At 40.7% G+C, this 13,640-nt stretch overlaps 1 protein-coding gene across 4 annotated transcripts in view; it reads left to right on the top strand.

The window, feature by feature from the left end:
- Sel1l2 (SEL1L2 adaptor subunit of SYVN1 ubiquitin ligase) overlaps positions 1–13,640 on the top strand; it is a 164,968-nt gene that overhangs the window by 55,580 nt on the left and 95,748 nt on the right. For 3 of the 4 annotated variants that reach the window (XM_021150042.1, XM_021150051.2, XM_021150056.1), the window contains exon 2: positions 3,243–3,298. In XM_021150042.1, the coding sequence (XP_021005701.1) occupies positions 3,243–3,298 (56 nt within the window). Of the gene's footprint in view, positions 1–3,242; positions 3,299–12,859; positions 12,967–13,640 lie in introns of those variants that run through there. The other variant, XM_085829218.1, reaches the window with a different exon arrangement.

Here is a 13,640-nt window from a genome sequence, read left to right on the forward strand (position 1 = left end):
AGAGACTACCCTACCTGAGGATCCATCCCATAATCATCCACCAAACCCAGACACTATTGCATATACCAGAAAGATTTTGCTGAAAGGACCCTGATATAGCTGTCTCTTGTGAGGCTATGCCAGTACCTGGCAAATACAGAAGTGGATGCTCACAGTCATCTATAGGATGGAACACAGGGCCCCCAATGGAGGAGCTAGAGAAAGTACCCAAGGAGCTGAAGGGGTCTGCAACCCTATAGGTGGAACAACAATATGAACTAACCAGTACCCTCAGAGCTCGTGTCTCTAGCTGCATATGTAGCAGAAGATGGCCTAGTTGGCCATCATTGGGAAGAGAGTCTCCTTGGTCTTGCAAACTTTATATGCCCCAGTACAGGGGAATGCCAGGGCCAAGAAGTGGGAGTGGGTGGGTAGAGGACCAGGGCAGGAGGAGAGTATAGGGGACTTTCTTGGTATAGCATTTGAAATGTAAATGAAGAAAATATCTAATAAAAATTTTTAAAAAAAGAAAAGAAACAAAGACAAAACATTTTCCCCAAATGAAAAGTGCTTTAACAAAATTAGATAAATATATGAGGATAAATGATAAATACAAATAAAATTAAATACAAAATAGTTAAAAATCCTGCTAAATGTATGATATGGGGGAGAGAACACATGAAAAAAGTGAAAGTGGGGAAAACAAGAAGGTGTTGAAGTTCCTTCTTTCTGTGCCCTCAACAACTGAAGATCGCCCGTTACATGCATAGAGCAAGAGATGACCAATCAACCTGCAGGCTCCAGTCTCTCAGTTTCACTCTTGCTGAGTCTGCACAAGTATCTGATGTCCCCTGGACCTGTCTTCACAGAAGCAGTTTACCATCCTTATCAGGGGCCTCTGCTGGATTCACTTATCTTTGCACTCTGGGCCAGGAAAATTATCTCACTCTTCTGAGACTCGCCAGACTACAGTGCTGCCTTATGCATGATGTTTTAGTAGGGGCCAAGTGTGTTGGGGGGTTGGCAGTGTCTTCAAAGTGCTTTGAGTGTGGGACTTATCCTCAGCACTGAAGCATAGACAGAGGGCCCACCTTCATTCTTTTCGGTGCCTCCTGAGTGTTAACCGACATGCTGAAATGTTGCTGTAGGTAACTTCTATGGACCTCTCTTAGTGAACAGATCAATGGATACATCCACTGGCCTCAATCTCTTGATTTATTCCCAGTTAAACTGATCTAATGCCAGCCACTAAGGGGAGGGCTATTTCTCTGTGCACTTTCCATCCTGAATCAGCCTCTTACCATCTGCACCCTTTAGTCCATTACTGTCTGCCTCCTTGTATGCTAAAGGTGCCTTTTCTGGGCTTTGCTCTCTCTAAAGCTGTAGCAGACATCCCAGAATATTCTGTGGTCTCATATCTTCAAGGTATGTCAGTTTTTAACAATAGTTTCTCTCTTAAGGGAATGCAGAGCATGACTTGGTCTTGTAGTACTGATGATTTTGTATAAATATAATAAATCCATAAGGCTTACAGCCTGTGGTCGAGCTAACCCTACAATGGTTGTCTACCATCAGGTCCAAGAATCCAGTAAATATTTAGTCCACTAGCTGGCTGTCTCATCTGGTCTTCACTATACACCAGAATTGCAAAGAAGTAGGCTGTAGAGCTACAGAAAGAGTAGACTTGGCATGGAGAGCAAGCAGGCAAAGAGAGCAAACTGCTTCTCCCATGTCCTTTGTATAAGCTGCTGGCAGAAGGTGTGGTCCAGATTAAAGGGTGTCTTCCCACCTCAAATATATTGTAGATCACTGGATTAGAAGAGGTATCCCAACTTCAAACGATTTAATTAATTAAAAGTAAGTCCCTCCTAGGTGTGTGTGGGCTTTAGGTTAATTGCAGATGTAGTTAAGTTGAAAAATAGCCATTACAATTGAGCTCTTAAAAGCTGAGATTATCAGCACACGACTGTGCCCATCAACATTCTGTCACAGAACAGGGTAAGAGGATCATGAGATGCCATCTCTCTGTGACAATAGAAGTTAAAGAAAGAACTTTGTCTTCAATAGCATGTTTGAGCTCTAGGAAATAACTCCTTACTCAATCATGCTCCTGTAAACACCCTAATTAAACTCAGTAGATCATAAAAAAAGGGAAGAGATAGTGTGTGGAGGGAAAAAGGAGGGGTGGGGAGGGGAGGAGCAGTGGGTAGAAGGAGAGGAAGAAAGAGAGAGGGGAGGGAGGGGAAAGAGAGGGGAGAGAGGAAGATGTCAGGACAGTGGTGCATTAGTACAGGAACGGGTGGGAAGGGGAAAAGAGCTGAGCAGAACAAGAAAGGGTTGAGAGTTGTGTGTGAATGTGTTCATGTGTGTGTGTGTGTGTGTGTATTCATACTATATGTGTATATGAATATACTTTTTATGTGTGTATGAAGGTGTCATAGTGAAACCTACCATGATGTTTAATTGATATATGCAAATAAAACTTTAAAAAATGAAAGACCATGATCAACAGCTCTCAAGTGGCATATCATGACAACATAGGACCTTTCTCTCCACCAATGCAATCTCTGTATCATCTGCACTGGCCACTGGAGCTGATGCTCCTGAGAGCCTGGCTGGCCTGAGATGAGAGGTCTGGCCTCTATCAGGCTTCCATTCGGAAACAGCTTCTGAGTCCTCACAAGGAACTTCGGAGCTGAAGCTGTGCTGGTCTTGCTTGTCTGTGTAGTGTACTCTGTTTTATGTATGTTTCTCTAGCTCTTTTCTGTGTCTTTTTGCCGTCTTTGTGGATTTCCAAAGCTTTCCTTCTATTTCCCTTTTCTGAAAAGTCATTTTTTTAAACTCTTTTTTGATTCTCCTCCTTCACTGCCTTAAAGGCAGCCTGTAGTCAGGTGTCTAACCCTCTGTATCTGTAACCTACAAGCAGCATGTTATTGAGCTTAAAACAAATCAAAACAACAAACAAAAAAAACCTCAGAGTTCTTTCTACCACAGTAATTGGTGATTATTTGTAGACCCCTTGTATCTTCGCTCAGTTCCCAAACATTTATTTGCTTGAAGTAGATTGCCTCTGATGTCAAGTTATATCTTTTAAAAGTATCACTGTAGGGCTTATTTTAATACCTTATTAGTAACTCTATAAAGTACTCTCAAGTATTACAATGCAAGCTCTAACTTTCTGAGAAAGTTTTTAAATTAAAAACTGAGTTTTGTAAATGTTTTCAATGTCTTCAGATTTTAGAGAATCGCTTTATATATTGCAGATACTGAAGCAGAAAGATATAACAAAAAACAAAAAGAAGTGAATGTCACCACACAGGTAAATATTTTGCTAAATTGTATTTTCTCAATAGAAAATTTTGGTTATAAACACTGTTAATAGAGTGTATTCAGCATGTGTAGTCAGCACACTCAGAATTTCCCAAACAGATAATTAGCCATTGTTTCATTTTTACTTTGAAAAACTCTCCTTCCTTCAGAGAAGACTGTTCACTGGGCTGAGGCTGCCCTGAGCTCTGGCTAGCCTGAAGCCCTCAGCATTAAAACAGACAGGGCAGAGAGTGGTTTAAGATGCTTTCTGTAACCTCATAGTGTCCGCTGGCACCTTAGAAGGAGGGGATTCGGTTCTTCATTCTATTCTTAACCCAGCTACTAATATAAGTTATCTGTAGTTATGCCTTTACTGGAAACCTATTAGGTATTTCACCATCTCATCCAGTGAGCAAAACCCAAAGTCCTTGCAATGACTTATTTATTGGGCTCAGGGTTCTTGCACCACTGGTTTGTTGTTGCTTGGTTTGGTTTGTTTTTCTTATCTTACCTACCTTACCTACCTACAATTGTCTCCCTAGCACTATTCCAAACATTCTGGGCTCTGTATCATTCCTCATAAACCTTGGGCATTCTCACACCTTTCTATCCTTTCTCACTTAAAAAGATTTGTTTTATTAGCTTTAATTATTAATATATGTGCATTTGTGTGTGCACATGTGTTCATAGAAGTGCAGGGACCAGTGGAGGCTGGAGGTGTCAGATCCCCTCAGGAGCTAGAGCTCCAGGTATATGTAAGATGCCTAATGTGGCTGCTGGGAACCAAACTCAGGCCCTTTGCTAGAGCATTAAGTAATTTTAACCAGTGAGCCAGCTCTCCAGTCATTTCTATCCTTTCTTAATAACAATGCTGTGGCTGCCCCCTCACCTTACCTCTTTCACATAGTTCTTGAAACACCATCTTTTCAGAGAGTCCTTCCCTGGAAACTATATTAGAAAACACTCCATTCTAAAGTTCCAAATTCTGTGTTTCTGTCCATTCCTTTCTTTCCCCGTTTCTGCCTTTCCTCTACTAGTTTCTGAGTTGAGATGATGTCTTCTATACAGCTCTGCCTGCCCTGGAATTCTTAAGTAGACTACAAACGTGAACTACCATGCCTGGACATCATACATTTCCCTATTTCATTCCATGCTGTGATTTTCTTCTTAGGATTGCCACGATGTAGCATGTAGTATTTGCTAGCTGTCAGTCATAAACTCCAAAAAGAGTAGAGATTTTTTATCTTCATGGCTCACTACAATTAGACCTAACCATTAGAATAATACCTGACACATACAAACACTCAATACTTCTGTTTTGTTTTATTTATTGACATATAATCTTGCCATGCAGCCAAGGCTGGTCTGGAACTTGAGAGCCTCCTACCTCAGCCTCCTGGGTGCTTGGATTGCAGGCATGTACCACCACTTCCACTAATAAATGTATACTTAATAATGAATAAATAGTTAAAGTATAAAATGTGGAGATGGGTTTGTGCAAATTAAGCACATTTCTTTACGGTGTAACATTTTCTAAGCCTCTACAAACTTAGCATCTCTCCCATTGCTGTAACTACCACAAACCATACTTAGTAGTGGGATTACTATCCACAAAAGTAGAAGTTTCACCTAAGTCTTCATTTGTTCTTGGATGGGATAGGCATCGAAGGATCATCAGTGTCCTCATGGTCATCATCTTTGTCCATGGATTGTCAGGACTGTGTAACCTGCAGTTTCTGCCTGATAGCATCACTTGATTGCCCCTTGGGGAGCCTACTACTGCTCAAGATAATACATGTGACTCCGACCCAGAAATGTGCTCCCAAAGCCAAGTATTAGTGGGTTAGGAGCCCACACTCCATGTATAGCCCAGTCTAGAAAGGAAACAAAAAGATCCTCCAAGCATTCTCAACATAAAGTACTGAAAGCGCTGCCTTTGCCCCAAAGACAAAGGAAGAATGTGTCAAGTCAGCCTGTCTGGGCGCTGTATCTCTCACGAGTCTTTGCTTTACATTTTCTAAAGCTTCCTTAAAACAGCCTGGTGGAGGCCACACTGAAGAGATGAAGAGATAAAAGATCAAAGACCTAGTCACACAAACATTTCAGTGCTTCACAGCTTCTTGACAATGAAGTGAAGGGCTTTGGCTGAATAGAGCCTTTCACCACTTGTACCTCCACTGCAGACCAGGAGGTCTGGGCTATCTTCTCATGATAATGACCACTTACATTATAACAACACAACACCAAAATGAAGCCCTCCTTCCCTAATTTTCCCTTTCTGACTTTTCTGAATTTAACATTCCACAGTCCACAACAATCACCTACTCTGTTATCCTCCAACACTCTCACCTTCTCTCTGTCTCTCTCTCTCTCTCTGTCTCTCTGTCTTTGTCTCTCTCTCTCTCCTTAAAGCAGTGGTTCTCTACCTTCTTAACCCCTTGATACAGTTCCTCATGTTGTGGTGACCCCCATAAAATGATTTTTGTTGCTACATCACAACTGTAATTTTGCTACTGCTATGAATTGCAATGTAACTATCTGATATGCAGATGGTCTTGAGTGACCCCTTTGAAAAGGTCATTCAAGCCCCAAAGGGGTCGAAACTCACAGGTTGAGAACCTCTAGCTTAAAGGTACTTCATACTGTGTTAATGATTCAGTACTCTTGGGAGCTCCGTATTATTATTCCCTTTGGTATTAAAAAAATAACCAACACAGGCATGACGGCACATGCCTATGATCCCAGCAATCAGGAGGCAGTGAGAGGAGCATCACCATAATTTCAAAACTGACCCGGTCTACGTGGCAAGTTTCAGGCTAGCTGGGGCTAAGCAGTGAGAATCTGTCTCCAAGATGCAAAAGAACAACAATAATAAAATGAGTGATCACAGAGGTAATAACCTTTCGGGTATTCGATAGTAAGATGAGGGAGTCACTTCAGCCTGCTAAAAGAACATCTCAAATGAATGATTGATGGGCCTCTGTGACAACCATCACCAACAAAACTCCAAAGGAGAGGAGGCAGCAGTACTGCCCTCAGCACAGAGAAGTTCCTTTCCTAAGCTAGTACGTTCTTATTGTGAGATTAACATTGCAGGACCAGTAAATAATCACACTTTTAAAAAGGTGAATGTTCAGTATCATGATTTATGATGGAGTCAGAGTTCATATTTGGAGCCCTGTCCTCTTAGGTATATAACATTTTAAGCTTTATAAGACCCCTTCACATATACTTTTCCCTCTTCTTAATGTCTTTGTGTAGAGTAATTGGTTCCTCAAATGCTTATCCACAACCGGAAAAAGAGGAGTCTAGCCCATTAGAAACATGTCTTTGTTAGGACAGGATTTCCTGATGCTCCCTCATCAGACACAATGCCTATTATGTATCACACAGTAGCTGTAGTAATAGCAGAATTTTCAAAGGGTTCAACATGTTATTTTATGTTTTGCAAGACCTCTATTTGGTAATGCCTCATTGAACTTCTGGCGTATACTGTGGTATCCTTTTCACCTTTTCCCAGTCCAGCCTTTGCACGTGATAGATACAATAAAACTACACATTTAACCAAACGCACTTCCCTCTCCTCAAAGCTTTGTCATGAAATGGGTGAGTCTTCACCCTCTGGACATTCAGTCTCTTTCAAACCACCCATCTTCCACCATACTTCTCCAGATAACACCTTCCCCTTCATCTCTAACTGGAACCAGGTTATCTCCCCGTGGTACTCTCTTGAACAGTAGTTCTCAACCTTCCTAATGATCTGTGACCCTATATAGCAGAGATCTTCATGTTGTTGTGATCCCCAACTATAAAATAATTTTGTTGCTACATCACAACTGTAATTTCACTACTGTTAAAAATTCTAATGTAAATGTCTGTGTTTTCCAATAGTCTTAGGCAACACCTGTGAGAGGGTCATTTGACTCCCAAAGGGTTGAAACCCACAACTTGAGAATCACTGCCTAGAACATTGTTTCCCACAATCCACTTGTTCTGGTCCAGGAAGGGCGGTACACATCTATCGCCCTTTGTATTTGCTACAACATTGGACCATATGGAGGTGAGCACAGAAGAACAGCCCGGTTCTCTTCTTTCTGCTTTTACTTTGGTCTTCTACACTGCAGTGTTCATCAACTCCAGGTTCACTCTTGCATTACCTCAGTTTAGTGTCACTAGTCATACCCTGCTCCCCTTTCCTGGGGTCACAGTTTAGGACTACAGTTCCTGAGGACTACTGGTATCCTTTGAAGTTGTTCCACACATTCCCAGCCTCACAAGGACCTCAAAGCTATCCGTCCTTCACTGCCCTTGTGTATGTTTTCCTCCTGATCTTACTTTCTCATGGCTATGTGAACACAATATGCTTTCCAAAACCCCAGAGGATCTTGGATTATGGTAGTATAGACCTCATACAGCATTCATTAGAGTCACCGTTCTTAAGTGAACAATTGCTACTGTGAATTCCATTCACTCAGTGTGTACCTATTTCCAGGACTCATTTGATCAGTTAAGTAACAATTCCCCATATTTTCCTCCCTATGGACCTCCTGGCAACTAGCATTGTACTTGCTGTTTCTATGATGGGAAGTACTCTAAGTATTTCATGTAGCCAGAAACATACAGTGCTTTTCATCTAGTGGCTGGTTTATTTTGCTGGTCACAATTTTATCAAGTTCATACATGTGTCAGTGATGCTGAGATAACCTTCACATGCTTGTTTACCACAGGCACTCTGGTCTTTAAAAAAAAAAATATGTTTTCAAGACTTTCACTTAGTTTTCAATCAGGTTATTTGTGAGGATCTATGTCATTGCTTTTGTTCTTTCTTGTAGTTGTTCTTTATATATTATAGTCATTAACTTTTTATCCACTCCACTTTTTCACTCTTTCTATTGTGTCCTGGTTCCACACATAACCGTTTTTAATGTTTCTATTGTCCAACTTATCTCTATTTACATCTACTGACTATAAATTTGGAATCATATCCAAGATAGTCTTACTAATCTAATGTCATGAAGCTTTTCCCTTGAGATTTCCTCTGGTAGTTGTAGGTCTTACATTTAGTTCTTTGGTCGTTTGAGTCTTATTTATGGTGAAAACTAAGATCTGTTTTTAGTAATTTGCATGAGAAGATGGTCTTCCAGGCAGAATTGTTGAAATGTACGTCTATTCCCGTGGAATGGCCTTGCCTCCTTTGTCGAAAGCATTTGACTATATATAAGGGAGAGTTTGTTTCTGGTTTCTTCTACACGATATACATCTCTGTTTTCGGTACCATGATAGGCCTGTTGTGTCTGTCTGTGTATGCATGTGCGCACATTTTATGCACAGGGCTTCATTCATGTTAGGCAAGTGTGACAATAATTTTCCTAATGTAATTTGTTATAAATTGTGGTATTAGAAAACATGAGACTTCCAAGTTTTCAAGATTATTTCAACTATTCAGAATTCCTTGAGCTTTGAATTTTAGGATGATTTTTTTTTTATTTCTGCAAAAAATGTACCATTGGGAGTTTTACAAGGGTGGAATTAAATCAGTTCAGTTGATATTTTAACAAAATTAAAACTTCCGTCCATAAACACAGGCTGTATCTCCATTCATGCATTTCTTCTGTACTTTCTTTCAGCAATGCTGTGTCTCCGTTGTATGTGCCTTTGCCTCTTGTCTGGGTTTTCTAAGTCTTTTGCTCCTTCTGATGATACTTTCAATGAATTGTTTTCTTAATTGCTTCCTGAGTTGTCCCAATTGTCTTGTGTGCTGATTTTTTTGTATTCTACAAGTTTGCTGAATCTATTTTGGTGTGGGGAAATTAGGTTGATTGTTTTGTTGGTTGGTTAGTTTAGGGAAACACAATCTCAGACTTACTTCAAATCCAATGTTGTAGTCAAAGCTGACCTTGAACTCATGATCTTCCTGTCTTTACTTCCTGTGCACTGGAATCACAGGCATGATCCATCATGATTACCCGGAGTCAGGGGTGTTTTTCATGTTTAGCAGTTTTGTGGAAAATCTTTAAGGATTTCTATACAAGTGTCTTAGTCAGGGTTTCTATTCCTGCATAAACATCATGACCAGGAAGCAATTTGGGGAGGAAAGGGTTTATTCAGCTTACATTTCCACATTGCTGTTCATCACTGAAAGAAGTCAGGACTGGAACTCAAGCAGGTCAGGAAGCAGAAGCTGATGCAGAGGCCATGGAGAGATGTTCTTTACTGGCTTGCTTCCCCTAGCTTGCTCTCTTATAGAACCAAGACTACCAGCCCAGAGATGGCACCGCCCACAAGAGGACCTCCCCCTTGATCACTAATTGAGGATATGCCTTACAGCTGGATCTTGTGGAGGCATTTTTCCCAACTAAAGCTCCTTTCTCTGTGATAACTCCAGCTTGTGTCAAGTTGACACAAAACTAGCCAGTACAACAAGTAATAGGGGTTTGTTTTGTGTGTGTGTGTGTGCGCGAGTGCGTGCGTGTGTGTGTGTGTGTGTGTGTGTGTGTGTGTGTGTGTGTATAGATAACATAACTCCACCTTCTCCAATTTGAATGGCTTTTTTCACTCTACTCTCTCTGTATGGCATTGTCAATGCACTGCCAGACACAGGTGGTAAGATTGAATGTTCTTGCCTTATCATACAGGAAAGGCTCCCTCTTTCACTGGTGAGTATGATGTCAAATAAGCAGTGTTGGTATGTGTTCTTTACCAAGTTCAGATAATTCTCTCTTATTCGTCATTTGTTGAATTTTTAATATCATAAAGTACTAACTTTGCCAAATACTTTCTCTGCATATTAGACATCATTGACTGTTCAATGTGATATATAACATTTATTAATTTTCAAGGAAATTAAGCTATCCTTGCATGTGAAGAATGACCCCATTTCTCCACAATATCTAATCTGTTTAATACACTACTGAATTCAATTTGCTGGTGATTTGATCAGTATTTTTGTATCAGTTCCATCAGACATGATGGTCTGTAGTTTTTCTTCCTTGCACTGCCCCTGTGCTGCTTTGGTAACAGGGTAATGCTGACCTCAGAGACTGAGTTCGAAAGTTTTCCTTCTGCTAAAATATTTTAGAAGACTCTGAGGCAAAGTTTGGGTTCTGTTTTGTAAGTTTAGAATATATAGATGCATTTATATATATGCATATATATACATACATATATAAGATCTACATGATCTACATACAAATAATATAAAATGTGAAATTTTTACAATGTAAAACTAGAAGAGATATATGCACATATCTCTTATATATTATATAATATCCTGAAAAAAACAGAAAAGTATGTTTTCAAACACATTTATTATTTGGAAATACATGGATATTTATATAAATGGGAATAAAGTATCTTAAAGTGACAAAACACCATGACCAAGGAAACAGATAAAATAAAGTATTTATTTGGGCTTCGAGTTCATATGATTAGAATCCATTATAGCAGAGCAAAGGCAGGTCAGCAGGAAGAGCTGAGAGCTCACATTTTAATCTGCAGCCAGGAGTCAAGAGTAGGAACACTAAGAATGATGAGTCATTTGGTCCTCAAAGCTCCCACTGACACACCTCCACTTATGAAACTGCATCTTCTAATCCCTTCCAAACAGTTTTACCAACTAAGGACCAAATTTTCAGACACATGGCACTATGGGGACCATTTTTTTTTTTTTACATCCCAAACGCTGTCCTCCCCCTGTCCCTCCTTCATCTATTCCCTTCATCCATCCCCCTCCCCTTCTCTGGGACCTCCTCTGCGTATCCCCCCACCCTGGCATATCAAGCCTCTGCCAGATTAGGCACATCCTCTCCCACTGAGGCCAGACAAGGCAGCCACGAAGCCTGAGCTGCCCGACCACTATATACTTGCTCAGGAGCCTTTTATCAGCTTGTGTATGTTTTTGGTTGGTGACTCAGACTCTAACAGCTTTCAGGCATCCAGGTTTGTTGACTCTGTTGGTGTTCCTGTGGGGTTCTCATCTATGTTAAGGCCTGCAATCTTTACCCAAACTCCTCATAAGTGTCACCAACCTCCATCTAATGTTTGGCTGCGGGTATCTGCATTTCTTTCAGTCTGCTGCTGGATAGAGCCTCTCAGAGGACAGATATGCTAGGCTTCTGTCTGCAGGTATAACAGAGTATCATTAATAGTGTCAGGGCTTGGTGCTTGCCCACGGGATAGGTTTTGAGTTGGACCAGTATTGGTTGGCCTTTCCTCCGTTCTCTGCTCCATCCCTGCATTTATTTTAAACAGGACAAATTTTGAGTGGGAAGTTTTGTGAGTGGGTTGGTGTCCCCATCCCTCCATTGGAGGTTCTGCCTGGCTACAAGATGGCCTCTTCAGGTTTCATGTCCCCACTGTTAGGCATCTCTCAACTAAGGTCACCTGCTTTAACTCCTGGGAGCCTCACCTGTCCCAAATCTCTGGGGCTTCCCAGAGATTCTCCCTCCCTCACACCCACCTCTGCAGCTGCAGATTTTCATTCATTCTCCTAGCCCTCTGGGCCTCTCTCCTGTCTCTCCCCACACCTGATCCTGCCTCCTCATTCCCCTCCCCCACGCCACAGTCCCCTTATTCAAAGGACCTCATAAAGAGTATGAATAACCTAAAAAAAAGTTAGGTAAGGTTTTTCCTACCAATTAAATTTCAGCCTCAAGTTCACAAGTGTCCAAATCTCATTTGGATGAGACAACTGTAAACAAGGTTTCAGGATCTGATAAAAACACAGCTTCTTAAAATAGTATGTTTAAAACACTATAGGTTTCATAACTGAATGTAAACACTGCAAAAGCTTGACAATAATAAAACATTTCTGAATGCACAGTGCCCTAAGGTTAATTCAGACTCAACACACACAATGAATCTGCAGAGTTTCTGCCAGCACTCACACATACCTCATTGCACAACCTCAATACAACTCGGTTCTGAACACATCACAAGCCCACTCTGCCCCTCACACGCCATGCATTGCCAACCAGTCATGCTCTGAAGCACTACGGCTCAGACTCAGACCTAACGTGAATGATGAACTTCAGTGCAGTGTTCGGACTCAGTATACAAAGCTTCTGCTTTTATAGGAACATATAATTGAATTACGGAAAAATATGCTGAGTATTTTCCAGCCATCATTGCATAATGTCTAATAAGGTTAGTATATATTTGCATCATATTGTATCTAAATGTTTTATGCTAATAATTGCTATTTAGGCTATTGATTGAGTTTAATTTGAAAAAAAATAATGTGGTGAATTTTGGCTTGGAATCGGTAGAGCATTCCAAAGTGTATGAAACGATATAAACATACTCTTGCTATTTTAAACTTCATTTTAAACAAAGTAGCATTCTTGGCATTGAGGATTCCATCACATCCCGTTGTAAAACCTCAAATCTGATGAAACTCTGTCCTCTGTGCACTCGCTGGGAATAAATTAGAAAACCAGTCTCCTCTGAATTTCAGCCTAAAGAAGGCCTTCAGTGTTTCCCAGCAAACGCTGGCATCTTGCTGGTCAAATTCAACTTCACTGTGGCTCTTTCTTCTCAGACTTCTAATAGGTGTTCCCTTCATGTTTGACAGATGATCACACTTTTTTTTTCTTACTGAAGAAACAAAGGTTAAAAAGCAAACAATCTAAGAGGCAATGCTGTGGCCATCTACGCACAATTCTCTCAACCTGTCATCTGGTATGTATGCCAAACATAACTTATCCTAGACACAAACTACATAAGGCTCACTAGGACGATGTCTAAAAGACACTTGAAACATGACATGTTTTTGACTTTCTTCAACCCTGAGCCTGTTCCCCCAATGTCTCCCATTGTAGAGAATTTTTTTTAATTTTTTTAATTAGGTATTTTCTTCATTTACATTTCCAATGCTATCCCAAAAGTCCCCCATACCCACCCCCACTCCCCTACCCACCCACTCCCACTTCTTGGTCCTGGCATTCCCCTGTACTGAGGCATATAAAGTTTGCAAGACCAATGGGCCTCTCTTTCCAATGATGGCTGACTAGACCATCTTCTGATACATATGCAGCTAGAGACACGATCTCTGGGTACTGGTTAGTTCATATTGTTGTTCCACCTATAGGGTTGCAGACAAATTTTAATCAAGCAACATGGCTGCTCTGGCAAAGGATCACATCCAAAGATCTGACCTAGCCAGAATGCAGACACACCCTAGATTACAGTATGATCTAGCTGAAATACAGACACACCCTTAGTACACACCTTTAGTCCTTAAATGATGAAGGTAAGGTTAGTTTGTAGAAGCAAGAAGCCATGTATGACATCCAATTGAGGGACAAAGATCTGACAAAATGATTCAAAAGATAAGATATGCCCAACTCACACAA

The sequence above is a fragment of the Mus caroli genome, unplaced genomic scaffold, assembly GCF_978045245.1.
Source record: "Mus caroli unplaced genomic scaffold, Mus_caroli_1 scaffold_2, whole genome shotgun sequence".
In the NCBI taxonomy this organism is placed as follows: domain Eukaryota; kingdom Metazoa; phylum Chordata; class Mammalia; order Rodentia; family Muridae; genus Mus; species Mus caroli.